This window comes from Plecotus auritus (assembly GCF_963455305.1).
Source record: "Plecotus auritus genome assembly, chromosome: 4".
Classification (NCBI taxonomy): domain Eukaryota; kingdom Metazoa; phylum Chordata; class Mammalia; order Chiroptera; family Vespertilionidae; genus Plecotus; species Plecotus auritus.
In genome coordinates, this window is record NC_137775.1 from 19,455,761 (window position 1) to 19,483,264 (window position 27,504).

The 27,504-nt window shown below is 37.3% G+C and overlaps 1 protein-coding gene across 16 annotated transcripts in view; it reads right to left on the minus strand.

The window, feature by feature from the left end:
* The window catches only part of PTPRK (protein tyrosine phosphatase receptor type K), a 495,891-nt gene that overhangs the window by 67,824 nt on the left and 400,563 nt on the right, over window positions 1-27,504 (minus strand). For all 16 annotated transcript variants that reach the window (XM_080664715.1, XM_080664718.1, XM_080664714.1 and 13 more), the window contains 3 exons: window positions 23,913-24,018; window positions 16,982-17,255; window positions 13,509-13,545 (listed from right to left, as the gene is read on the minus strand). In XM_080664715.1, the coding sequence (XP_080520841.1) occupies window positions 13,509-13,545; window positions 16,982-17,255; window positions 23,913-24,018 (417 nt within the window). The remainder of the gene's footprint in view (window positions 1-13,508; window positions 13,546-16,981; window positions 17,256-23,912; window positions 24,019-27,504) is intronic.

A 27,504-nucleotide genomic window follows, 5' to 3' on the forward strand; every position in this document is an offset into this window, starting at 1 on the left:
GCTAAAGGGAAAATGTGTATTCAAGTTAATAAAAAGTAGACCAGCCAGAGGTCAGTGTGCTCTTCAGGAAAGAGACACTCCCTGGCCCCAATGCCTTATAAACTCATATTTCTTGCATAGCATTTTCATTTGTGTGTTGGCCCCTTCCTTCAGATCCTGAACCCCGCGGCGAAGGTCACGACTTTGTGCTGGACTGCTAATGCCTTCAGTTTTCCATATTTCACTGTGAGGACTTGGCCACATGGAGGTCAAATTTCTTACTTTGTGCACTCTTCAAAATACTTGTGAGCATCATGTTCCAGATGTGCTGGAGATGAGGGTGAAAGCTTACAGATGACAATATCTGTGCTCTCAAATATATCACTGCCCTAGGTTCCCTGGAAGCAGAGATGAGACCAGGATTCAGATGCACATGCTTATTCAGGGCAGGTTCTCAGGAGAAAAGGAGCAAAGGAAGCAGAATAGGATGAGGAAAGGAGCGCAGTAAGAAAGTGGTCTCAGCAGATACCTACCGTCAGTCTGATCTTTTGGGGAAGCTCTGGAGCATAAACTGCCCCAAAGGCGACCTGACCTTGAAATGCGGGGGCTAGTTTTTTGTGCCCTCATGTCAGTTAGTCATTGGCTATAAGCTAGTAGTGGGCTTGGGAGGTGGGTGCATAAGGCTCTGGGCAAAGAAATGCTTTTCAGCTAAAAGTGATTCTAGAGAGAAGAGGAGAGATGTGAGCCATTAGCAAAACACAGGAACAGAAAACAGGTCCACAAGCTCCGGAAAAGGGATCGGGTCAGAGCACCAAACGGACGAGAGTTACACCAAAGCACACCCTCCAAGAGACAGCATAACTGCCTCTTTAGAAAAAGGTACTTAAAGCTAAAACAAAACAAAACAAAAGAATATAATGCAGCAAGACATTTGGAAAGACACACATCATAAGATTTCTAACTTAACCAGCAGTGTTTCCAGCTCGCCCAGCAGCTGCTCATATTCATCTGCATATCCTGACATTATCAGTGGAAAGTCCTTAAAACCCGATTCTTCCACTGGATGACTGTGTCCTGTTAGACACGGGTGTTTCTTAGCTCCTGTTTCTAGCTGTGTATCTTGAAATTGCTTTCCTGGATTATTTTAATCTTATCAAAGCCTTCATATGTGTGACTCAAACTGAAAAAGGAAGGTTGTTTTTTCTTATTTCCACAGAATAAGTCTTACATGGCTGATCAGATAGCAGCTGAATTACTCTCTTAAAAGCAGCTCATTCTCTGCACAAAACATGTACACATCAGGTTTGCTTTTTATTTCTTGGAGTCAGAAATCATGTTCAAGAAGAATCATGAGCTGACATAAAAAGAATTATCCTCAAAAGTAAAAAATGTCATTTGCTACAGGCTATACTAAACTTTTCACATAGAAATTGTTGCGAACATCTGAACATTGCATGATGGAGTCCAGCATTCATTTCTTCTCCTCCAACAAATATTTATTTAGATACTTAGTAGGTTCAAAGAAATACACTAAAAGATGAGGCAGATAAGATAAAACTTCCAAGTTTGGAAGAGATATTAGACACCATGATATCAATCAAACTTTTCATAGCAGGGGACATTTTTAAAATATTGAAGCCCGGCCAGTGTGGCTCAGTGGTTGAGTGTTGACCCAGGAACCAAGAGGTTGCAGTTGGATTCCCGGTAAGAGTACGTGACCGGGTTGTGAGCTCGAAACCCTGAAGAGGGTGTACAGGAGGCAGCCAACTAATGATGTTTCTCTGTCATCCATGTTTCTATCTCTCCCTCTCCCTTCCTCTCTCTCTAAAAATCAATACAAAACATATTAAAAATATTTAAAAATCCTATGTGAACTAAACGAGAGAGCAGACACAGTAGCTGACGCAAAGATAAGGAACTTAAGCCTTGGATGTTCTGATGTTACCTTGCCAAAATCCTTGAGAAGGACTCAGTTAGTGGGATTTATAGTTTAGGCAATCTAGACTGTGGTCAATATTTAGCTAAGGCCACACAACTGGTTTGTAGAACCCAGGTCATCTGGTTCTAAGACTGGTACATTTTCTTTCACACCACAGCTAAAGATACAGTTCCTGCCCTCTGAAACTTTGCACCTTGTTCAGAAAGAAAATAAATGCACAAAATAATACATTAATGCTATATAAATGCTATAGAGTAAAAGCTGAAAATTCTAAAGAGGGTGTGATGTGAAGTTGAGCTGCCTGAATCATTTTGAGAAATTAATAAAGTAATCTCAATGTCTGTGTCATATTACTGAATGTCCTATATAAGAATAGACTATGGCAAGTACCTTTTTTGTGTGTGGGGGTTGGTGGTTATGTGTGACAACTAATGAGAGAATGCCAAGTAACCCAGACTTTGATTCTGTTTTTAAAAAATTATCTCTGCTCCCGTCCCCTAATAACTTACCACCCAAATGTTCCTGAAATCAAATTGAATTTGGCCTTCTTTTCTCTTATTTTTAAAACATTTCCTTTATCTTTTAATCAGTAAATTTTGAATTAAGTTAAGGTAGCTTAAACACTAAAATGTAAAATGACAAAGCCAGAGATGTCTCACTCCATACTTTAAGTCTTTTCCTTATACAAGAAAAGCATCTTCTCTGAATCAACAAACTCAAATTTCAAGCCCCCTCTCCAGCTTTCTGCATGCTCACTCTAGCAGCAGTTGCAAGAACAAGGGCTTCCTGAGGAAGACAGCCGTTATTTGAACAGTTCAAGTGTTTCTGGTTTGTTATACCTGCTCTGGTCTCATAATCCTGTCTGACTTTGACCTCTGATCTCTTCCTAATTTCCAGCTTCTACACAGGGCAGACTTAGAGAGGTCCCTCTGGCTGCTGCCTCTCACTTCCTGGTGAAATTTAAGCTCTGGCTCCAGACTTCACGTTCCTTCCAAGTCCATGGGGGGTTGGTTCCTGCCCCACCCTACCCCCTGCTTCTGGGCTCTGTGCTGTGTTATTCAGCCTCCTGTGGTTTTCCTCCTTGTGGCTTCTGGCTCTGCGTGTCAGATCATGCTGGTTCCCCCAAGCTTAGCCAGTCCCTTCATCCAGATCCCTAACAGAAGAGTCACTGTTTTGTAAAGGCCATGGCTCTAATAGCTTCACCAGGTCAAACTTCTAGAGGAGTAATTCTAAACTCTAATTATAATCCAAGAAATTTACAAGTAAATAGATCAGTCATTATTTATAATGTCTTACTTGTCTATAAGCTGAATGTAACTAGACAGAAAAAAAAATCAAATAACCATCAACTATGAGCAGTCAATTAAGCTATCAGGGTGAAAACATTCACCTCTTTCAGAGGATGAATAGATGCAATAATTTTAGTTTCCAAGGGCTGAAAGGTTCTGTGGGTGAGTTCTACATTTTTTACTATTTTAAATCAATCCCATGAAGAAAGGAGTTGGTAGCCTCCGTCACAGGTGTCGGTCTGGCTACTGAAGGAATAACAGCAGCAGTGAGGGTCACCATGTGGAGAGCAAGAGCACACTCAGGACCTGCCTGGACCTGACACTGGACCTTTATTCCCTGGGAGATATTTTTAGAAGATGGACAAAGGTGTACTGTGAACCAGTTCCAAGCGCTGCCACCTTCCCAGAGAGAAAGCAGCTGAGTTTTCAATGTCTAAACAACTGATGGGAATGTTGGTGAAGACACTATGGACTTTGGAGAAAGGGCGTGGGAGTGGAGGTAGATGTGTACAATGTAGGAAAATAATGAACAGTTTTAGATTTCTAAACTGAACCAGTTGTTCATATTCCCTGATGAATATCTCAGAAAAGCACTACTAATTTTGGCACATGAGGGCAGCACTTGGGGCCTGGCACAGATGCCAGAACTATGCTCTTAATTTGAAAGCGGGCTTCGTGGAGGAATGTCTGGAGAGGCTAGCATATAATGGATAAATTGTGGTAGAAGGTAGCCATTGCGGAAGTCAGATTTAGAGCATGAAAACCCTGCTGACAGATCTATTTCCAAAGGACTTAGGCCTCTGTTGAAACGTTAGGAGGTCACAGCTATCTTCACAATTTACATCTTGCCAGATTTCTGATGATTTTAGAACAGCATATGTCTGCTATTATTGCATTCAGGTAAACTTGTTTTATTTTACTGACACAGATTTACAAGTTAAATGAAATGGTGGCTTTATATTTAATGAAGGATTTTTTATTGTAAGGTAAAATGGATAACTAAAGCTTAATTTCACAAGTCAGGAATACTTTTGTATACAATACTGAGTCTGATTAGGGTCCTATGAATGTCAATTAGGATTTGAACCCCTAAGTTAGCACACACATTCATATGCAAAACACAAACAAAAATCTCCTTTACATTTAGGCCCAGCTCCTTGAAAGCAGACCAATCCTCCAGAGTATTCCCTTTTGTCTCCCGTGTGGTTAGGCCCAATCATTTAGGTCAGTGGTGGGCAAACTGCGGCTCGCGAGCCGCACGCGGTTTGCTGCTCTGTTGACTAATGAGTTTGCCGACCACTGATTTAGGTCATTGGTGACATCTAATTTGAAGTATTTCCTGTAGCTCTTTTTAAATAATAATGTTAGAAAGCTTTATTGATTACTTTTGAAATGATGTAGGTTGGTACAATAAATGGATTTTGTTTCATGAAAGTGAAGAAGGCCTTACAAAATAGTTGTTATATTGGGGGACTAGTAGGGTTGGGGAACCTCTGTTCCATAAACATGCCTCAGTATATGAACAAAAAGAGCCTCAGATAACCAAGGCACAAGGAATCCAAGGGATATGGGAGAATGAGCTCAACAAAGCCAACAAGATCTATATTCTCTGGTGGCCAATTATGTTTCTGGCAGTAGCTGCATCTGGAGATCTTTGGAGACAAATACTTAATCTTTCAGATAACCAAGCTATAAGACGGCTGCTAGCAACATAATTCTATACAGAACACTAATTTTATGGGTAATAAATGATTACAAAAAAAAAAAGCTTTAAAAGAAGTGATAGTTATTACCCCTAACAAAAGAGAGGAGAACCTTTGTCAATGAAAAAATAATTAGGAAAAAGAAATGCAACACAGTAACTAGATGTCCTGAGTTTGTTCATACTTAATAAGTACTTAATAAAACAAGATACTGAAATAAATATGGAAAATAAACAATTAACAAAATGCAAAAAAAAAAATAGATATATCAAAGGATCCTTGAAAAGGACTACCAATCATCCTGGTTTTTTTAAAAAGTAAATAACCTAATTTCTTTCAGTCTTCTTCCTAACTCATTCTCCTAGTTGTGCTTGGAAGTGAATCTTGTTCACAGTGCCACCACCTCCCCCACCCTTTTATTTTGGGCTAATCAGATCTTTCTGCCTCCTAGCAGTAAGCAGTCCTGTATATTTGATCACTAGACCTAGGTCTCTATCACTGATAGATCCTCTTTGGGAGAAAACAGAAATATCATACACTGCCATTTAACTCATCCCAGATAAAGGCCGAATTAGTTTACATCTCAGGGCAAATTTGAAACTGGACTATCCTATCCTGAGGTGCCTCTACTTCCTGCAGAAATGTTAATTTAGGTTATTTTCTAATACCCTGCATGATGAGCACCTGTTCCTGTAAATGGATCCAAATAAAAGCATTATGTAAATGTGGGGTGAGCCAGTCCTTTGAGAGAGACTGGGGCTCCAGAGTTTTCCGAGCCTCCTGGAACACTTGCCTATCAAGGCTTAAGAATGTATATCTGAAACTGGTATTTATTTAGGCAATCAAGTTTAGATTTTATTACTCCTATGACACTAGCACTTTCAGGAAATAAGTCTAGCGTAATTAGGCTTTTACACATATTTACTTCGATAAAGTCTTTATTTAGATAAAGAAAAATGAAGAGAAGGCAGTCATGTCTAAACATCTGCAAATTTCATTTTGGCATCATTTTGGTAAATAAATATCTTGTGATCATGATAATAGGTTAGGGAGAGAAGCACATCACTGGCTATTGGTCAATTCTAAAACCGAATTTCTCCGAAACTAGAAAAGAAGTAATACATGGTTTAGAAATATGAAATATTATTTTATTTTCTCTGTTATATATTACTTTAAATGACTGTACATATCATGGGGAGATTTAACTTTTCTCTTTCAGATTTTTTAAACAATGTCTATACTGAGAGAAAAACTAAAAATTTTGCTTCACACAATATTTCTATGTGGTTTTAACATTGATTACCAAACCCATATGTTCTTTATCAATAAACGGGTGATGTAGTTTAGACTTCTCAAAGCATTGTTTCATAGACATTATTATACTGAACACTGAAAAATACTTCTATCAGAACATCTGGTAAACAGAAGTCAAACGGAACTTAACTGGTGGTGTGCATATTTTTCTAATTTTTTTTTTCAACTTGGTCATATAGCTTAGAAGAGATGTAACTTGTTTTTCTTTTCAGGAGAAATTTGAAATTCTAGTCTACTTTATGTACTTTTCTATGATTGTTATGACATTCATCTTGTTGTCATTCTACAGAGTATTGTGTGAGTTTTTCAAATAGCTTCTTTAAACTGGATTTCTTTTTTAAAAAAGGTTCTCTTAGCAGTGAATTTAAAATCATCCTCACAGCTGCTTCTGCCAACTGACTTACCTAATAAATCCCAACGTACTCCGTGGCTACTCATGCTTTCTCATACTTTGATTGTTTTCTTGACACATTTTGTTTTTAAATAATAAAAAGTACAGTTTTCACAGCTTCTAGGAATGCTGTCCTACTCAATGTGAGAAAGTCTAAAGAATTCTGAAATCAGAGACTGTTGGTGATTAATAAAAGCATAACATAAACCAAGATGATTTAGAATTGCTTGCAGCTCAGGAAGTGTAAAAGAACCACCATGCACTTAAAAGATATTCCAAAGAAACAAAAGTATTTCTAGGCTTTCCTTGAGAGGCAGCCTTCAATAAAAGAGCTTGAATGCTTGTTAAATGTTATTTCATTCATCAACTTGAAACAAAATGCACCCCATAAATTGAACAGTTAACTGTTCATGTGCTCATCTCTTCAATCTTTATAGAATAGTTTTAAAATAAATTCAATGGTATCATTATGTAAATCATTTAACAATGAAACATAAAATGTTAACCATGTTTTTGCACTCTAGTTAAGCAAAATCTTAAAATACTGGTGTCAATTAGTAATGATAAAAGAGTATGGAGAAACAAGCATTCAAATATATTGTTTGAAACATAAATTTGTAGAATTCTTTTTTAATGTAATTTGTAATTATTTTAAAATTGATAAACAGCACATGTCTTAGAAATATTGATTTTAAGAGTTTATCCTATGACAGATAATTAAGATATTAGCCAAGGATGTTTATTCCATTGCATATAATCGCAAGATAAATGAACAATCAAAATGTCCAACAATAGAGGAAGGGTTAAACATATATTCATATACCATGTAATATATGTATTTTCTAACTTGAAAATATGTCCAAGACAAAAATATTTTTAGAATATATTTTTATTGTTTCAGAGAGGAAGGGAAAGGGAGAGACAGAAACATCAATGAGGAGAATCATTGCTCGGCTGTCTCCTGCACACCCCCTCCTGGGGATCAAGCCTGCAACCAGAGCATGTGCCCTGACCGGGAACTGAAGCATGACCTGATTCCTAGGACGATGCTCAACCCCTGAGCCACACTAGCTGGTCCAAGCCAAAAGTTTTGAGTTAAAAAATAGCAAGCTTCAGGCCACTATCTTGGGATGACAACAATATTTAAAAAAACAACAACTGTATATTTTTCTATCTATAGAAATATAGATATGTTTCCATAATTGTAATGTCTGGAAAGAGATCCTCACCAGGTTGGGTAAATATAAAAAAAAAATTGTATCTGTAACACATAATATTGGCGATTTATTTTATAAAATCAGATTTAAAGCCTACATAGTTTACAGAATATGTTTGTTAAATGGAGGTTATTACCAATTCCTAAATTATAGTAAATCTATAACATAGACTTTAAATATTTTACCAGAGTGAAAAGAAAAGCATTCTATTTCCAAGAACAGACCTTGGCAGACTTGAGAAATCTCCAGATGAAGGATAATATCTCATGATTTAAGACAGATGTGGCCAATGCCTATTTTTACCCCAAACCTACTCTGCATGGTAACTACATACAGGCACCATGCCCTCCATTCTACAACCGTCTTCCTTGGAGCTCAATATCTGGCGTAGTGCCTGACAGAGAGTAAACAAGCCATAAATACATTCTGAATGGATGACAAACTCCCAATGTTTAGCAGCTGGTGGAATAGTTAGATGTAGGGAAATTAAGCAAAGATGTATTCAAGAGATGACTGTTGTTCATCATGATGTTGTAAAATTTATATTTTAAACAATCAGATACCAACAATGCAGTTGTTACCATCATTACTTCTGCGAAGTGATGTGATAGGAAGCCTTGAGATAAGCCCCAAAATTACATAAGGTGATGTCTTAGCTACATACTCTTATAAGACCTTTAATTTTCTTTCTTCCTTGTCTCTCTACAAAAATTTTCATACTTGCTGTAGTCTTTAGTATACTGTTAGAACACCAACAGTAAACCACATTTACTTCAACTATCTCCCTTAGTAGCTGAACTTGTCAGAAAAATAATAACTGGCAAATACAAAGCAGCTTTTTATAAAGGGGTCAAACCTGAGATGATGGTTATCAGGGTAAGCAGAGGAAAGTCTTACTAACACAGTGAAATCCTATCTCAAAAGCATAGCCCAGTTGGACGTTCATCTGGGAAATAACAGCAGCAAATAGACCAAGAATTGGTTTCCTCATAGGCAAAGAGTGGCATTTTAAGAGGAACAGATGCAAAGCCAGGTGTTAATTTGTAAGTAACAGAAGCAGCCAGCAATTAAAACATCGCTTTCTGAATTTACAATATGGAAGACACACCTGCACACACAAACATCCCTCAGGAAGAATAACAATGATTTAAAAGGACAATTTGTATATTTACTTAAGGGTCACTGATACTCAAACTGTGAACTTTCTGCTCTTACCAGGATATATAAAGAGTGGCCAGGATCACTTTATCACCTCCACTATTTACAAACATTAATTTCTGCATTTCCTTAAACAATGAAGCAGAAGTAGTAATTTCTTTACCTGTATAATCAGCAGGAGCTCTTAAAAGAGTAAACAAATGTCTAAGAAGGGAACAAGATTCCAAATTTTGAAGCTAGGTTGTGATCTGTATCAAAAACAGGAAATGAAAAATCCAGAACTATTTGGCTGTTTGGGTAATAACATTCATTGTTTGTCTTTAAAAGCACACTAAACTATATGCTCAAGTATGTGACATTTTTTGTATCTCATTTTCACAAAATCTGAGAAATTTAAAAAAATGAATTAGAATTTTTCCAAGATTTTTTATACATGTAATTAGGGAATAGAAAACTGACCACAAAAAAATACCTGACTAATCTAAAAGTTTTAAACACAAAACAAGTTTAAAAGCATGTCATTTTCTATCTTTCCTTCTATCAATAGTGATCATTCAAGAAAGATTCAATTAACTTTCTACTCTAATGCCATTTATTCAATCAGAGAGATAATCTTTAAAGTAATCCACATTTCATTAAAAAACTGAATAGAATGCATAATATCAGACGGCACACAAATAGGGGATAAATAATATTTTGTCTATTGTGGAGCAATAATCATACACCAATGCTATATAATACTCTGCAAATGTGTTTCAGTGAGACCAAACTGGATTTTGATCTTTAATTCCGACAACAAGATAAATATAGAAAAAAGAGACGCAGAGCTCATTTGCAATAAAACTAATGTAATCTTCTGATATGTGGATTCACTCCAAAGACCTGTTTTCAATTGCTAAGAACAAAAGTTCTTTAAGTTGTTTGTTGTTTTTTAAATTTAGTATTTGCCTTTTTCAAAATCAAAGGATTAAAATAGGGAATCTATATTCCCAGTATATAAAGATAATGATATCAACAAATAACAAATATGTGTACGTGAATATATATATATATATATATATATATATATATATATATATATGTATATGTATATGTATATATATGTATGTATGTATTTTTGAGTGTGTGTGTGTTTTTAAAAAGGCTGCACCTTCAATACTGCTTGGAAACCTCTTCACCTCTTCACCTACATATCCAAGTTCATCATTTATAAATTTTGTTTCCCACATAACTGCAGGGCATAACTCAACTACATTTCTGCCACATAGCAAAAATTCCCTTTCCTCCAGTTTCTCGAAACATGTTCCCCCTTTCTTCTGAGCCCTTATTAGCAGACGCTTTAACATTCATATTTCTACTAACAGTCTGTTAAAGGCAAGTTATGCTTTTTGTATCATGCTCTAAGAATTCTCTGAAGCCTCTACCCACTGCCCAATTCCAAAAGTCACTTTCATATTTTCGGGTATTTGTTACAGAAGGACCCAGCTTCCAGAAACCAAAACCTATATTGGTTACCTTTTATACTGTAACAAACTACCAAACATTAGTGGGTTAAAACGGCACACATTTATTACCTGACAGTTCTAGAGGCCAGAAGTCCTAAATGAATCTTATGGGACTAAAATTAAGAAGTTCACTGGTTTATGTTCCTTCTGGAGGCACAAGGGGAAAAAATCATCTGTCTTATCCAGCTTCCTGAAACCCCTGCATTCCTTGGCTCATGGCCCCTCTGTCTTTCTGCAAAGCACATCATCAGTCCAGTTCTTGCTTCTGTCTTCACATCGGTTCTCGGACTCTGAGCCTCCCATATGTCACTTATAGAAACTCTTTCCGAGTCCACCTGTATAACCCAGGATCATTACCCTATCTCAAGATCCTTAAAATATCTGCAAAGTATTTTGAAGATTAGAACATGGTCATGTTGGTGGAGGCTGGGGAAGGGGAGGGAAGCATTATTAAGGCTACCATTATCTGTTTAATATAATATGATTCCCTAGAAATGTAATTAGGCTCAGTGTTGATTGACGGTTTTTAAAAAAGTGGTTTAGAAGAGAGATAACCTTATCGCCAAGAGTTCGGCCATCTTTGCTCTGCAAGATAATGTTATTTCTGACCCTTGCTCATTAATGTCTATGAAATGTTATATGAGCAGAGGAGTTGTATCATTCTCATTAGTCTCCTAAGGCGGCATTTCTAGAAATAAAGCAATAATTTAGACTGCTGTTGACATGATTTGAATGAAACTCTAAATGATAAAATTATCTCTGATAAACAACTGGCATCCTCAGTTTGATGCTATCAGTCTATTCTAGCTATCAAAAAATATCTCAGGATTGGTCTTTAATTACATTAGAGAAATGAGTACTATAGTGGTCTTCTAGTGATCATAGTGCTTTGGTTGACATGGCATTGGTGCGTGCAAATTGTTCAGATCACTGGTACTCACCAAGTGTTACCACAGCAGCAGCAATGACAGTAAACCTGTTAGAAATACACATTCTTGGGCCCTCCCCTAGGCCTACTGATTTGGAAACTGCAATTGAGGCCCAACAACCTGTTTTAACAAGGCCTCCACAGGATTCTGACTCAAGCTGAAGTCTGAAGTCACTAACGAAGACCAGTCTGTTTCATCCTCAGGGTCTGAGGCCACTTTCCTAGGCAGCCAAGCACACATTCCCCTCAAGGTCTCTGCACGTGTTCCCTCTGCCCTCAAGGTTTCACATACAGGTATAAACTATTCAATCCTCACAATAATAGTGAGGTTTGAATACACTATTATGCATCTTTTGGGAGGGGTTAAATAATTTGCAAATGTTAAAGAATAGTAAAGGGTAAATTCAGGAGAATATGAACCCAGATATTCCAGGGCCAGGAACTCTTCTCTTACTCATTAAACCACACTGCCAATCTGGAGATCCAGAGCACAGCAGGATAAATTAAAAAAAGAAGAAACGATCACAAATGGACTTTTTCTTACTACCTCTGAGTTTCAGGACAATATTCTGCGCCACCAGGTAAGTTTGACTTCTATAATCTTACCTCTCCTGCTGTCTAAATCTCATATTATATTTTTCATTATAATTTTATTTGTATTGAGAGAGGGACAAAATGGCAAACACTTGTATACATGCAAATAATTAAATAACCAAATAAAAAAATTTAAAATCAATTATACCTATCTTTTCTCAGTTATAAAAATATCTAAAAATCTTTTTGGAAGCTGATGCAAGACCACTTTACATTTCTGGCTTTAAGTTTGGAAAAACATAGCTGATATGTTTACCCATAAATGCTCTCTGCCACTATCTTTAAAATTTTCAACTCTACTTCTTGATCCGTGAGCTGTTTTTAAAATAAAATAAATGCTGTACATTATGTGCATCTGTATATATTTTTCCTCTCCCTTCATTAAGGATTGCTTTTTTAAATATCATGAGGAATCATAGTATTTGAATTGAAAAGTGTACTTATTTTCTCTTCTGTGAAGCTTTTTTATTACTTCTCATGAGTCAAGAAAAACGTCTCTCTTGCTTTTACAAACAAGAGTATAACACAAATGCTTAATTGAGCAGACTGATGATTAGATGAGAAAAAATGATGAAAGGAATGATGCCAGCACAAACAGAATATAGCCATTCATTTTTACCCAAATGAATCAACTACTGGTCATGAACGTGGGTCTAATACTAATTCCAGCGGCAAACAACCCAGAGCTCCAACTCTCCGCAGAGCCCCATGTCTGCATGCAGACAGCTTTTTTCTTGTTCCTCTTGTTAAAACACACCAACCTCGCTCTCTCTCCCTTGTTGGCACAATCATATAAGTCTTAAATGAAAGATTATAAACATAGTGAATGCTGGAGATTTTCTCCCACTCTGAAATCTACTCATTTGAAGATGAAAATGTTTTCTCCTAAAAAACTAGGTAACAGAGCTATACTATGAAATGTCAGCAGGAATTGCCCTGGCCATTAGCCATTGCAGATCTAATTTCTTGGCATCGGTTGGATTAAAAAAAAAGTAAAGCATCTCCAATGAACCTGCACTATTGATGAAGTTATGGACCAGTCTTCATACCTATGCTCTTCCACATGCATGGACTAGCCTGCTTCTTTTTACCTTCGATCGTCTACCAGAGAAAGTGACAATGGTTTTTAAACAAGCACCTTGTGATTTTGAACTGATATTGCTGAGCTATTCCAATACATTGGTTGATCAGCAGCACAAGACCTTTCAGACACTAAATGGCAGGAAAAAGGCCCTTCTAAGGGTTTCTAAATCCTTCCTATTCTCATAACAAGATTCTCCAGTCAATTCCTAGAGGACGAAAAGCAGCACCCATTGCATGTTACAGACACCCAGGTGAGTCCGAGGACGTGGCTGGCAGTTTAACTGGGCCCTACTACAAAACTCTAACAGAAGGGCCACAGGTAGTTAGTCCTGAAGCAGGAACAAAGCTCTTTCATTTTAGAAAGCAGGATAATGGAATTTGAAAAAGAAAAAAAAGCAAACCTCTTACCTTTTGTAGCAATTCGTACACACTGGGTTTTAGTTTCCTGATGGAGTAAAAATGAAAGAAAATAGTCAGTGTATACATAGGTTTCCTATTTCATAAACTGTAACTACTATGAAGATCAGTCTGGGGTTATAAAATAGGTTTATAAAGAATACAACTGCGGTACTAAAGAAACATGTTTTTATGTATTCTCAGATAATTTTTTAAATATAAAATAAAGACTTAAGCCCTGACCAGTGTGCTCAGTGGTTAGAGTGTTGGCCAGAGCACAGAGGGTCATGAGTTCGATTCCCAGTCAAGGGCACATGCCTCTGTTGCAGATTTGATCCTGGCCCCAGTTGGGGTGTGTGTGGGAGGCAACCAATCAATGTCTCCCTCACATCAATGTTTCTCTCTCCCTCTCTCTCCCCCTCCATCCCTCCCACTCTCTCTTAAAAGCAACAGAAAAGTGTATCCTCCAGTGAGGATTAACAGCAACAACAACAACAACAACAACAAATAAGAACTAAAAATTTTTTTCAATATTTTTCTAAAGATTTAGGTGTTTGTTTTGACCTTGTAATGAAACAGGCTGTCATATCTGGGACAAGTATAATGGCATTCTATATGCATTTTGTACTTTTTGAATAATCAGAAAGAAAACATATTTGCAAAGCTAATACAAAACAGATCCGAATATAAACTTCACTTTCACCTCATAGCTGCAAACTCAGACCAAAGCTGGGCATTACATACTGTCACTTGGAGCCTTTTATGACTAAAGAGCTTAATAATAGTTAGAAAACCATAAAAAAATTACTTCATACCCCGGCAGGGTGACTCAGTTGGTTGGAGCATCCTCCCATACACCAAAACGTTGTGGGTTCGATATCCAGTCAGGGCACATATTTAGTTACAGGTTCAATCCTCGTCAGGGTGAGTATGGGAGGCAGCTGATCTCTCTCTCTTTCTCTGTCTCTCTCTGTCTTTTTTTCTCACTCATTTTCTCCCTGTCTAAAAATCAGCTAGAAAAAATCCCACATATCCTTGCATGAGCAGTAAAATAAATTACATCACAGTTGCAACATAATTTATCTATTCTTTTTTCTTTTTAATTTAGTTGTTAGGGAATAAATCTTACTTGGTTGATTATTTTCCTCCTCTTGCTAGACAGATAGGGTTGAGGAAATAGTAGGCATTGGAAAGGACACAAATTATCTTTTCCTTTTTTTTTTTTAATGCTGTGGGGTGGCACTGGGAGTTGGAACGTACTTTAGGCCTACAATTCCCAGACTTAAGTTCATTCAGCTCACATCTTTGAATGTACAAGAGGTTGGAAAAGATGTTAAAGCCAGTAAACAAGACAGAGGCTATTTGTTTTTTAGATGCATTTATAACTGCATCTTGAGTAGTTCTATATCTTGATAAACCAAGAGCTTATAATTCTCTCTTAATCATTTATTATTTTTAAATTAAGTAAAAGTATTGAAGGGGAATCAGTAATTAAACATGAAAGTATGCACTTCTATTCCTAAGGCCTTCACAGTGAACGACAAGAGATTAGTTCACTTACCTGTAGAGGCCCGATGGGATTTTGATCTAAAAGCAATTGTTAACTCTATCAGGATTACCAACCATCGCTGGTAGGAGCCATGTCAATTTAAAAACTCTTTGCCAGGGGAACTGAAATATATTGTTGTTACTCTGTACTTTGATTATAACACGGGTAGATAAAGTAACATTTAGAAGAGACGTTCATAAGAAAGCTTGCTTTTATTTATTAAAATATATATGTTTTTTATTTCAGAGAGGGAAAGACAGATGGAAATATCAATGATGGCAGAAAATCATTGATTGGCTGCCTCGTGCACATCCCCTACTGGGGATTGAGCCAGCAACCTGGGCATGTGACCTTGACTGGAATCAAACCTGGGACCATTCAGTCTGCAGGCTGATGCTCTATCCACTGAGCCAAACCAGCTAGGGCAAGAAAGCTTTTAAAGAGTGCCACATAAAATCCTTTATAAATAACATGCATTCATTAATACTCCTCTCATACCACATATGAAATTACAAAAGTCAACTTGCACTCTATCAACTTTCTAAAGATGAATACCCAAACACAGAAGTATGCTTTCTACCCATCTCTCTATATCCAGAACGGAATATTAACTTCTATAGTCATCAGTCTTTTGAACAGCCCAGTGCTAACCAAAGGTAGGGAATAATGTGTAGGTGGGACGGGAAGTGGCAGCTGACTTGCTTGGAAAGATTCCCTCCCATGAAGAAATATACTAGAAGACGAGAAGAGCATTTTCAACCAGGAGCAGCCTCTGGCTTTGGGGTGCATTTGAGAAAATGTTCTGGGGCATTTTTCTCTGCCATATTCTTCAAACCAACCTCTTAGGGTAAGCAGAAAGATAAAGTTTTCATTCAAAAGCAAGCAGTCAATACCCTACTTTCTCATGGTCCCTGCAGAAATATAAATGTATTGTTATGTGTTCCAGTTAAACTATTCCAAAATATAACTGCTGCAACTAGATAGCACATATTTCACAGCACCTCTCACGTACCCACCTCAGGGACTCAATTACCCAAACCCAGCAATTTCCTATAAAGCTACAAGTAAACAAAAATGTCATTGTGCTAGTGGATTCCAAATTGTGGGCATTTTCTATTCTTAATATATTTTCTCTCTCTCTCTCTCTGGAAAAAGATAAATTAGATAAGTGTGAGGAAAGAAAATCTTTCACAGAGACCAGCATGAGGCATGAAAGGCCAGGTTATTTCCCCACGTATGGAGCCACTGGTATTTCTAACTTCCTGTTGTGTTTTCCTTTTCAATATTCATTTGGGATCAGCGGCAGTGCTCAAAACAACTGTGTCCAAAATGGGAAAAGGAGGGGCAACCGGGGAGACGGAAAACAGACGCCTCCATGGCCCAGCACCCAGCCCTCTCTGGGCAGCCTTCTGTTCAGGTTCTGTCAGACGGACCGCAGGCGTCCTATTTGAAATCGGAGGGTTGTTACTTGTTATTTACTACTCGGCTTGTACCCCCTGAAAAGTTTATAAGGGTTTATTAGCCTGCTGTGGAACACGCATTCTGTTGATCCTGCAGTTGATTTAATCTTCTGAAGTGCGCCACTCCTGAGCCAAGAGGACAGAACAATGGCCGATATTCACCAGGGCTCCAGTCCCAGCAGCAAGGCCACACAGACCCCCACCTTTCCAAAGCGTTTTGCTCACTATTGCTCTTGTGGGCTTGCCTGAAGCGGGTTCATAGAAGCAGTTACTAGGAAACAGGAATCCTGTGCAAGGTAACACGTGGAGCCCCCAGCTCAAAACCATGCACACGGTTGGGAGCAGAAGCAACAGCCCCCCTACACATCAATTATCCCCTTCCCCCTTTTTAAACTGACAGATGCTGAGCATTTATAAAATCTGTCTGCAGCTTTACCTCCAGGCAGTGAACCAGCAAATCTTGGAGGGAGGCTTACCTTCTCTACACTGCTCATTGCCTGGAAATAGATGTTGTATCCTTTGCGTGGTGCCAGAGGGGGGTTCCAAAAGCCCTGGTAGGTCCTATTGTCCCCCACTGTGAAGGGGGCAGGTTCAGGAAGATTCCCGGGGGGCAGCTCAGCGGCAAAGTAGTAGGGCGCACCCCCGCTCATGGCGTTTTGGTAGGTGATGGGAACCTGGTAGCACTCCATTGCTCCCGCTTCCCGCTTCGTTCGGTGTGGGTGCAGCTCCTCCACCACAATCTGATAAGCACTTTTGGGGAAAGAGGAAATAAAAGCACACCTTTAGAGATGCTGCACGCTAAGTGTTCTCAAAAGAAGAATGAAGTATCGGGCAGTAACAGGCAACACGTACAAAGTCTTGAAAGTCAGTCTGAACACCCTGCTTTCTTGTTTTCAGCTCTTTCGCAATAAGACAGAATTGCACATGGATGCCAACGCCACCGTGATTATTAAGGGAGTGGAAAAAGCTTTAAAAGATCAGCATAGACCTCTACACACTTTTAACTGTTAAGAAATGAGTCACCCCAATAAGGAACCTGACATTAACCAGAGGCACAAAATAAATTATTTGTCTGATATTGTGAAATGTTTAAAGTTAACGTTTTCCTTTGAAATGAAGGCATGGGAGGCCCAGCTCCAAGACCCAGCAGAATGGCTGCCCGGGGGGGGGGGGGGGGGGGGAGCTCGAGTCACCCGTTTGCAGAGTCAGGAGACAGAATGTGCTGAGGTCTTCCCACCCGTGACCTTGCCTCCGCCTCGCTGTGGCTCACAGCCGTGCGGATCTAAAGCACCAGTGACGTGCTGCAACACGGGCACAGATGGACAGAAATCTGTCCTCGCCCCCGAAATAGACTGTCTCTTCCGTCTACAGTTGTTAATAATAAAATGTTACAAATTGTAGAAGCAGATGGCATTTGGCCTATTAAATCTCAAACCTAAACCTTTCAATGTCTTCCTTAAATGTCTTAAACTTTTCTATAATAGCTGGTATATTACAGAGGAAAGAAAAAAATGCAATTTTAAAATCAAGATCTGCCGAAACCGGTTTGGCTCAGTGGATAGAGCATCAGCCTGCGGACTGAAAGGTCCCGGGTTCGATTCTGGTCAAGGGCATGTACCTTGGTTGCGAGCACAACCCCAGTAGGAGGTGTGCAGGAGGCAGCTGATCGATGTTTCTCTCTCATCGATGTTTCTAACTCTCTATCCCTCTCCTTTCCTCTCTGTAAAAAATCAATAAAATATAAAAAAAAAAATCAAGATCTGCCTGACCACTTATAATATTTTTTATAAATTTCTGAAACTGATATATTTAGTACTATCCTTTCTCCAGAGGACATTCTTTAGGCAAACATTTTTAGGAAATGCATCCCCAAGAAAGTTATTAATATATTTATATATCATTAAAGAATGTAAAAGAATTATGCTTCAGAATTCCAGAAAGTTATTAGAAAGTGACTTGTGGTCCCATACATAAACTGAATATGAATAAGCTGTGTGGAGAGCTGCATGCTTGACTCTGAGTCTCCAGGAAAATCTGACCAATCAATACAGGAAAAATAAGTGCTGTTAAATGGATTTCCAGAGGAAATAGACCATTTTCTTTAATGAAATTCCATAAAAAGGAAAAGAAAGGATGTAAGGAGATAGAAAGACACACACACACACACACACACACAAGCATGGGGCAGGGTGTAGGGGGAGGGATTGAATCTGCCTCTATGACAATTAAAACAAATTTTATATACTAGTTTAGAATCTGCTATGAAATTCTAGTTTAATATAAACTGTGTTATACCTACAAACCTTCATATAGTTAACAAAGAGCTTTATAAATTAATTTCCCCCCTTAATTATTCAAGTTCCAATTTCCCATTAAAATAGTGCTAAGAAATTGGTAGGCTGGTATCTATCGTCTTTCCCTTAGAAATAGTATGAACATTTTATTAATGCCAGAAATTCAGATTTGGGCAAATAGCTAAGGCAGTAATCTATGTTATTTGAAATTACATGAACTGCGTCATTTTCTATATCTCTGCCAGGTTGGGTCTGAAAGCTCCTAGAAACGCTCTTTACAACAAACATGCTCTCCAGAGGTCCATGGAGGAGCCTCTTGTTAATTTTAAAATATAAGAAATGCTAAGCATAGAGAGAGGGGGGAAAAAAGATCATAGCTGGCATATGCCATATTAAGCACACCTAGTATTTTTTCCTGTTCATTTTCAATTTAGAATCCATATTTGTATAATACATATTTGCATATTCGATGGATACATACTAGTATATGTAGGTAAACTGACACAAGCACACATTCAGTCTGAACTAATTCTATTAAACTGACACAGGTAGTACCTTACGAAAATAAGAAATTTCATTCAAAACAGCTCATCTCTCCAGATCGATGAGGAGCAAAGCAAATAGCTGCTATTGGAGGGGAGGTGAAAGAAGAAAAAGTACAATCTGCTCTTTGGGAGGGACCTCACTGAACTTAAGATGGACTTAAACTAAAAGTGATTAAACTCATTTAAAAAATAATGTATTTTCCTTTCATTGTTCAATTTGTCTGTGCAAGCTATTCTCCAACCATATTATTTTACTTATTTTGGACGGTTCCTTTTCCCCTTCTACTCTCTTATTTATCAATACGAATTAATTAAAGGACAGAAAACAAGGAATGAGAAATCAAATTAAAAGTGATTTGACTGATTACATGAAATGGGCCTGTGCTTTCTCATCCTCGTGGTTGTCTAATTACCTAATGGTACTTAATTCCAGCTAGATTTAAATATTATTTGAGCTTAGTACTCTAGCAATTTAAAATATTCCAAAGTCACTTGAAGAGCTTACTCACTCTACCCATATTTCATATATTCCCCATTCCTTTTAATTACATTTTAAAAATATTTCTACAATTAAGTTAAAATCAATTTACTGGCATTATGAATCTTCACTCAATACTCAAAATATGATTTCCTTATATTAAAAAACTAAAAATGATTTCACTATACTATAATCCATTGTGATTAAACACTGGAATGTAGTAATTTTTAATTTTGCGGGAGGCCAAATAATGACATTTCATCATACAATTTCTCTTCAGTTTATAAGACTAAAAAAACTACAAAGGGATTTTGACATTAGCTCAAAAAGTGAGTATATGATACATCTGGTAGATAGTTTCCTTGATGCAATGCTTAAAAATGTTGGAGGTAAACCCAAAATTATCAATGACAGCCTGCCATGGATTTTTCAACTACTAATAACTAAACTATGTATGAATCTGAATTAGTTTCAGCTTGTACACATTCTTAGTGATACCAGATAACAAATTTTGTACAATTCATATTCCCTCTTTTTTTTTTTTTAATTTAAAATGTCTCCTTAAAGCCAAAACCGGTTTGGCTCAGTGGATAGAGCGTCAGCCTGCGGACTGAAAGGTCCCAGGTTCGATTCCGGTCAGGGGCATGTACCTTGGTTGCGGGCACATCCCCAGTAGGAGGTGTGCAAGAGGCAATTGATCGATGTTTCTCTCTCATTGATGTTTCTGACTATCTATCCCTCTTCCTTCCTCTCTGTAAAAAATCAATAAAATATATTTAAAAATAAAATAAAATAAAATAAAATGTCTCCTTAAAGCTTCAGGAAATTTTCTCCAGTTCCAATGTCTTAGTATTTCTCTTATGAACAGACTTCCCAAGATCTCAGAGACACCACTGCCAACATTTTGATGAACAAGAGTAAAGGTTTAATTTTAATTTTGGTTTCCATCATATTTCCTGCTCTTCATATCTGAGTAACAAAGCTCAAAATCCTGGCATTAACTTTAACAAGGTCTATTTTTGACCTGTTTTATCTCCCTTGTAATATACCACCTGGGGGCACATACTAAATTACCTTATATGGGTTTCTATTCCAAGTATCCAGCTCAGCACCTAGCACATACTGAATCCTATTGAATGAATGAATTTATAGAAACATTAAGGAGCAAACTCTACCCAACAAGGATTTCACAGGTGCTATGACAGAGGCTCTTGGAAATGGAGTTTGTTTGACATTAGCAAGGCCAGAGCAGAAAGAATTAGATATTTCACCGGAGTTGGGACAAATGGATGGTGAAATGCAGTCTGTCAGAGGCTAGTCATTCGGTAAAGTAAGTAAAGATAGATCCTAGTATTTAGAGCTCATGATAGCAAACAAAGGTAACTGATGAATGCTCTCAGGAGACTGAGCTAGGTGCTAAATAGGTATGGCTTTTATTGGGAGGGGCGGAGTTGAGCCACAAACAGACTGGGAATGGCAACAAGCATTTACAAAGAAGAGATTCAGATAGACTGACAGAAAGAAACTGGGTGGAAAGTAAAGGAGTTTTAAGAACCTGAAGGTAGTAATAAGGATCCAATAAAAGATTTGAAGTACCAGACCGTATATATAGGAATTTTTTATGACATCAAGCCAGGCTCTCATTTTCAAAGAAATTATAGAGTACTGGACAAGTTAAGTGCCAAGATAAGGCTCTAGTTACTAGTAGCAATACCGAAGATGGGAATGTGGTCAGAGGAAAGAAGACAGGACGATATGACCAGAGGATTTAAAAAGCAAAGGAGGCTGGATTCATTGGAGGCCAAACTGCCAGTCTTGTTCTACCACCAGGCGGGGCCCCCACCTATGGGTGATACCAAATACATGGACACATCATTTTTTTTAAAAAAGGAGCTTGGCCAGTGTGGCTCAGTGGTTGAGCATTGACCTATGAACCAGGAGGTCATAGTTTGATTCCTGGTTAGGGCACATGCCAGGTTGCAGGCTCGATCCCCAGTGTGGGGTGTGCAGGAGGCAGCTGATCAATGATTCCTTCTCATCATTGATATTTCTTTCTCTATCTCCATCTCCCTTCCTCTCTGAAATTAAAAAATATATATCTTAAAAAAACACCTAAAAGTAGAAATGATATGATTATATTATCAGTTGGAAAACAGGTTTGTTTTCCCTGGTAGTAATATTAGTTTAAAATACTTTTCATTTGTTTATATATCATTTAATTATTTCTTCTCATAGTAGTAAATTTATTTGAGCACTTATCTTCAAAGTATAAAACTGGTAGTTCTCAGACATTGGGCTCAATTTCAGAAAAGGCCAAATGCCTTTTCAAAAAGTACAAAGAGGTGCATATCTGTCAGAAAAAGAGAATATATGATTATCAAGAATTATTTTTGCATAACCATGAATTCAGACTATGTGGATTTTTGGTAATTAATATTTTTGTGTTAAATAAAGAAATAGAAGGAAGACATTTGATTTAATTCAACAAATTGTCTGAACACCGGCTATGAGCAAAGGATTTACAAGGAAGGCTAAGGCAGTTCTCATTGTCCATGACAAATAGGGAGACAAGCTCTGTGTTTTGTTGTGATCATTTTAATCTTTGATTTACGATGCCTAGCACCATGTCTGACATGTAATACCTGGTCAGTCAATATTTGTGTAATAAATTGATTAAATGATTAAAGAGTTAGTGTATGCTATGTTATATAAATAAAACAATACACTGTGTTTCCAACTTACATTAAATAAAACTGAATTCATTCAAATATCTAACTTTTATAAGATAAATGCAAATACCTGGCAGCTCATCAAAAAAACAGTAGCAGAATTGAACATCTACAAAGTAAATTTTATACAGGCAGGACGTGTGAATGATCCTGACTACTTGTCAATAGAAAAAGATATTGAATGAAAGCATTTTCTCTTTCTCCTTTGGATCAGCAATCAGACTCACTCACAGTTCATCGATTCATGAATAGCACTGCATTCTTACTTTGCCTTTTCAAGTAGCCAATGTTTCCCAGGTGTTTATACTACAAGAGTATTTAGTCATCTTTCTTTTCCTCTGCTGTGGTATTCCTAGGCATTTTAGCCAGACAAGACTCAGCAGAGTTTTCTTAATGAACTAAGGTTGTTTTATCAACCTTATATATTTTAATTACAAATACTTCTTTCTTTCTAGTGACATAGCATTATCTGAATGGTTAGTATATGCTTATAAGGTCAAATGCATTCATTATACACATAAAATAAAGATTAATTTTACTTTTTAATGAACATGTAAACAACTTGAGATAACTCAAATATGAAATATCTGCACTATTTTTGTGCCTTGATTTATTTCTCAATAGAAGTATGAAAACAAAAGTATCCACAAAAATCTGCAATTTTTTAATAGAAACTTGCATCAGTTTTAAATATTTATCTAAAATGGTCAGCATAATTTGACTCAATCCCTGAAAATATAGCTCATAATTTTATGGAAGATGAGGGTGAGATGGGAGATTTTAATATTGGAAAGATAAAGGAAATACAAATTGAATTTTAATATTTCCTATGGAATTCCTGATAAGCAACAACTTAGAAATTAAAAGGTCACAAAGGCTACATTCATTCTACTTTTATTTTCTCAAAGCTTCCTATTTTTCAATCATTCTTGTGAAGTTATGCATAAAGGATTTGATGCATTGGATAGGAGGTATTTTCACATTCTATTTCAGACAAAGACCTTCAAAACTCATATACCATAGATATCAACAGAGGAAGTGAAATGAAATGGGATTGGAAAAAAAATAAAAGAGCAATGCTCTTAAATCAAACAGCACAGAGAGGTGAATGATTGAATTCATGAATATCTCAAAAATCCCCTTAGCATTCTTCTCTTAACTACAAGTCTATCTTCAGGCTTTCTCCAAATGAAACAAACAAACAAAACAAAACAAAAGAGAAATAAAGCTCCTGATAGTAATTGGCAAATGATTGTCTCAGAGAAATGATCCCCTCACTACTAGTATATTGGCTGCTAAGTAACTATGAGAAAACATCCCTCACTTTGGCTGTTTTTTTACTATTGTTTTTCCCCTCTTACCTGATAGGGGCACCTTTGGCCTGTGCTGGTCTCAACAATACAGTTATTGTGGTGGCAGTTTCATTGAGAGAGGCATCAACTCCTTCATAGTCAGGCAAAGTTGGAGCTGATGAGTAATTAATGACCAAAAAAAAAAAAAAAATGTTTCAATCAATTAACAGTAATATATCATAGTTCAGGTTGAATAAATGATCATGACTAAGGAAAAACATCAATTTAATACTTAATTGTCTGAAATGAACCTTATTTTGTAGAATAACATATGCCAGTGAATGTTAACCCTGGGAATCTAGGACAACGGAAGATACAGAGCCAAGAATTATTGAAATTTAAATAATAAGTTGGCAATTTGTGACACACCCCAAATGCTTTGTGAAGCTGTTTTAGGTTTTAGTTTCACAGAGTCCTTGAATTCAACAATGATGGGATGGGATGGAGGCGGTAACAGTGGAGACTCTCGGGAGCCCTGGTAATGGAGCTGCATATGGAGATGTGGAGATAGGAATGGCGGGAGTGCTGTAAAGGATGCCTGGAGAGGAGGTGCCCTTCATGAGCTAGTGGTTGTAGAATGATCCCGTATTAGTATCAGGGCCATTTTCACCACTGTGGTTACAATAGAAACATATCAAGGACGTGTAATGAATGGGAATGGGAACATTAGTTTTTATTTACCACAAACTAATACATTAGTTGCTAGATTCCTGAAAAGAAGAAAGATATATTTTCAAAATGTTTGATAATGTTGGGGGAGAGGGGAACTTCCTTCTCCAATTGGTTGAAAAAGTAGCCTCAATTGGCTTTTAATTATTTCCATTTAGAAGGAAGTTTGAGGGAGTCTATAATCTGTGAAATGTGTGCATTATTAGAATAACAGAGCAAGTGGCATCTAATCAATTTTTAAAGTCATTCATTCATTGAACATTTACTGAATACATACAATGAGTTCTAAATATAAAGGAAAGTGAAGTGTGGTCTCTTATATTAATAGAATTAAAAGGAGGGCATCACAGTTCATAGGAATGAGAGTCATAAAAATTTATAGTAGAATATTAGTTGACCAAAAGAGGAAGACAGTTAATTTGCTAAAAGAGTGGTCTCCAAACTATTGGGATTAGAAGACCTAGACGGCTTCTTAAAACACAAATTGCCACCACTTTCCTCTAGAGTTTCTGATTCAGTAGGTCTGGGGAGGGGTCTGACAATGTTCCTTTCTACAGATTTTCCCCATGACATTGATGGGGTTGGCCTGGGGACCACACCTGGAGAGCACTACCCTAAACTAATGTTGGGAAAAGGGAAGATGAAGCAGGGAAGGCTTCAGGGTTTGGGTGATGCTTAAGCTGAAGGTTAAAAGAATAAAAACTCACCAGAAAGAGAGGTCATATAATCAAATTCCAGAGGGAAAAAACAGTATGGTTGAAGACACCTAACATGAAATGACAAGATGTGTTCTAATAACTATAAGCAGTTTAATATACCTTTGTGTTCATAGGTAGGAGTGGAGAATGGAAGGAACTATACAATGAAGAGCCACAAATGCTAACCATGCATGCATGGATGATTGGATTTTATCCCACTAAATACAATATATTAGACTAGAGGCCCGGTGCACGGGTTTGTGCACTGGTGGGGTCCCTTGGCCTGGCCTGTGGGGATCAGGCCCAAACCGACTCTCAGACATCCCTCAAGGAATCCCGGATTGCGAGAGGGTGGTTCTTGGGTGACACACCCCGGAATTGGGCTCCCTCCTCTCTTCTCCCAATATTATATCACTTTCTCTCTGATTCTGTCTCGCTTCTTTCATCTCACTTTACCCTAAATTTGGCGGTAACTGATGACTTGTGGGCATTTAGCTGCAAAATGCAATTATTTAGCAAACAGGATTTACTTAGCCTAGAATCTAATCTGCCTAGGCTCTGCTCAATGTCAAGCTCCTGCCCAGGCCCTGTGGCAGTGAGAACCTTCTTCTTCCCACCTGAGCTGCTCCTTCGCCTCCTTCCCTCCCTGGAGGTTGCCTGCTGGCACTACTGTCCACCCGGAAGAAGGGAAGCTGCAGCTGGTTTCCCAGCCAAGAGTGGTAGCGGGAAAATTTGCTGCCTTCACTGGAAATCGATATTAAGCGGTTGGGCCTGCATGGGTGCCAGACATCAGGGCCACAGCCAGTAGGTCCTGCATGTCTCATCATTTAGGTAATTGAGTCAAGAAGTTTCTGTAAGGGCCAGACCCACGACCTCTGCAATGGGCTAGAGACCTGGTGGGGAGCCAGACCCAAAGTGGGGAGCCAATGGGCTAGAGGTCCGGTTCCGGGTGCATCACCCGGGAAATGCAGCTGCCAAGTCACCGCAGCTTGGCAGCTCCTGCATTGAGCGTCTGTCCCCTGGTGGTCAGTGCGCATCATAGCTACCGGTCGAATGGTCAGCTGGTCGGTCGGTCGCTTAGGTTTTTATATATAGAGATTGGGAGGATTAAAAAAGAAACATATGTTGTATAAAGGCAAGGATACTGCTTAGAGAGATATTTCAATGATCTGTTTAAAATATAGTCCAATTAGAAAGAAATAGTGACATTGCAAAGGGGAACATAAACTGAGTTATTTAGGAAGTAGAATCAATAGACATTATATACACACACAAATATATAAATCATGTCTCCAAGCAGCATTTCTCCAATAACTTTATTTCATGTTTATTTAAACTGCTTTTAAAATACTGAGGAATAGGACCACTGGACTCACTGGATAAATAACAATAAATTCTTAACCATTCAAGTGGTACTTAGAACCACAATCATAAATTTTGTCAGCCTGAGCTTGAGTACTATGTGTTCCCAAGGTATAGTGGTTGCACCAAGTTTTTAAAGTTCAAATCGAGTACCCATGTATACAGGTTGCTTCAATTTAAAGTGCAATAAAATAATTTTAAAAAATGCTAAATAAGTGTTCAGTCTTTAATTATGGTCCATTTGTTCAATGCTATCAGTTTTACAAATTTATGAAAATTCTGTAGATATCTCTATTGAAAGATATTAGTCATTTATAATACTACTGCTAATTCTAGAATGTAGGCAACATGTCTCACTATATCATGATATCACAAAGTCATATTTTCTAATAAAGTGACAACAAATATTTTAAAGGAATTATAGCTCATACTGAAATAGCTAATTTTTCATGATATATATTTTTAATGTTTTGTATTTTTTCAAAACATTGGTTGAAAAAAATGTTACTAATTGAGAACAATGGTAGAAATTTTTTAATATTATACCACTTTTATATGCAACTAGAATTATAATAAAAATAAACATTAAAAGAAGAACTTAGAAATGCAAAATTAGTATTTTAATATATTAAGTGGTTAATATTTTCAGTGTTAACTCATTACATATATAATATATTCTTATTTTACTAATCATAAACAAATTATATACAGAATTACATAAGCTGGATTTGGGGCATTTTACAATGCTAATTTCTGGCAAAAAATTTAATAAGGTTTAATTGATGACTTGACTAAAGAAGTCACATCTGTAAACAATCTAGTCAAATGTAAACTATGAAACTATGAGCATAACATAATGAAAATTTAATTGT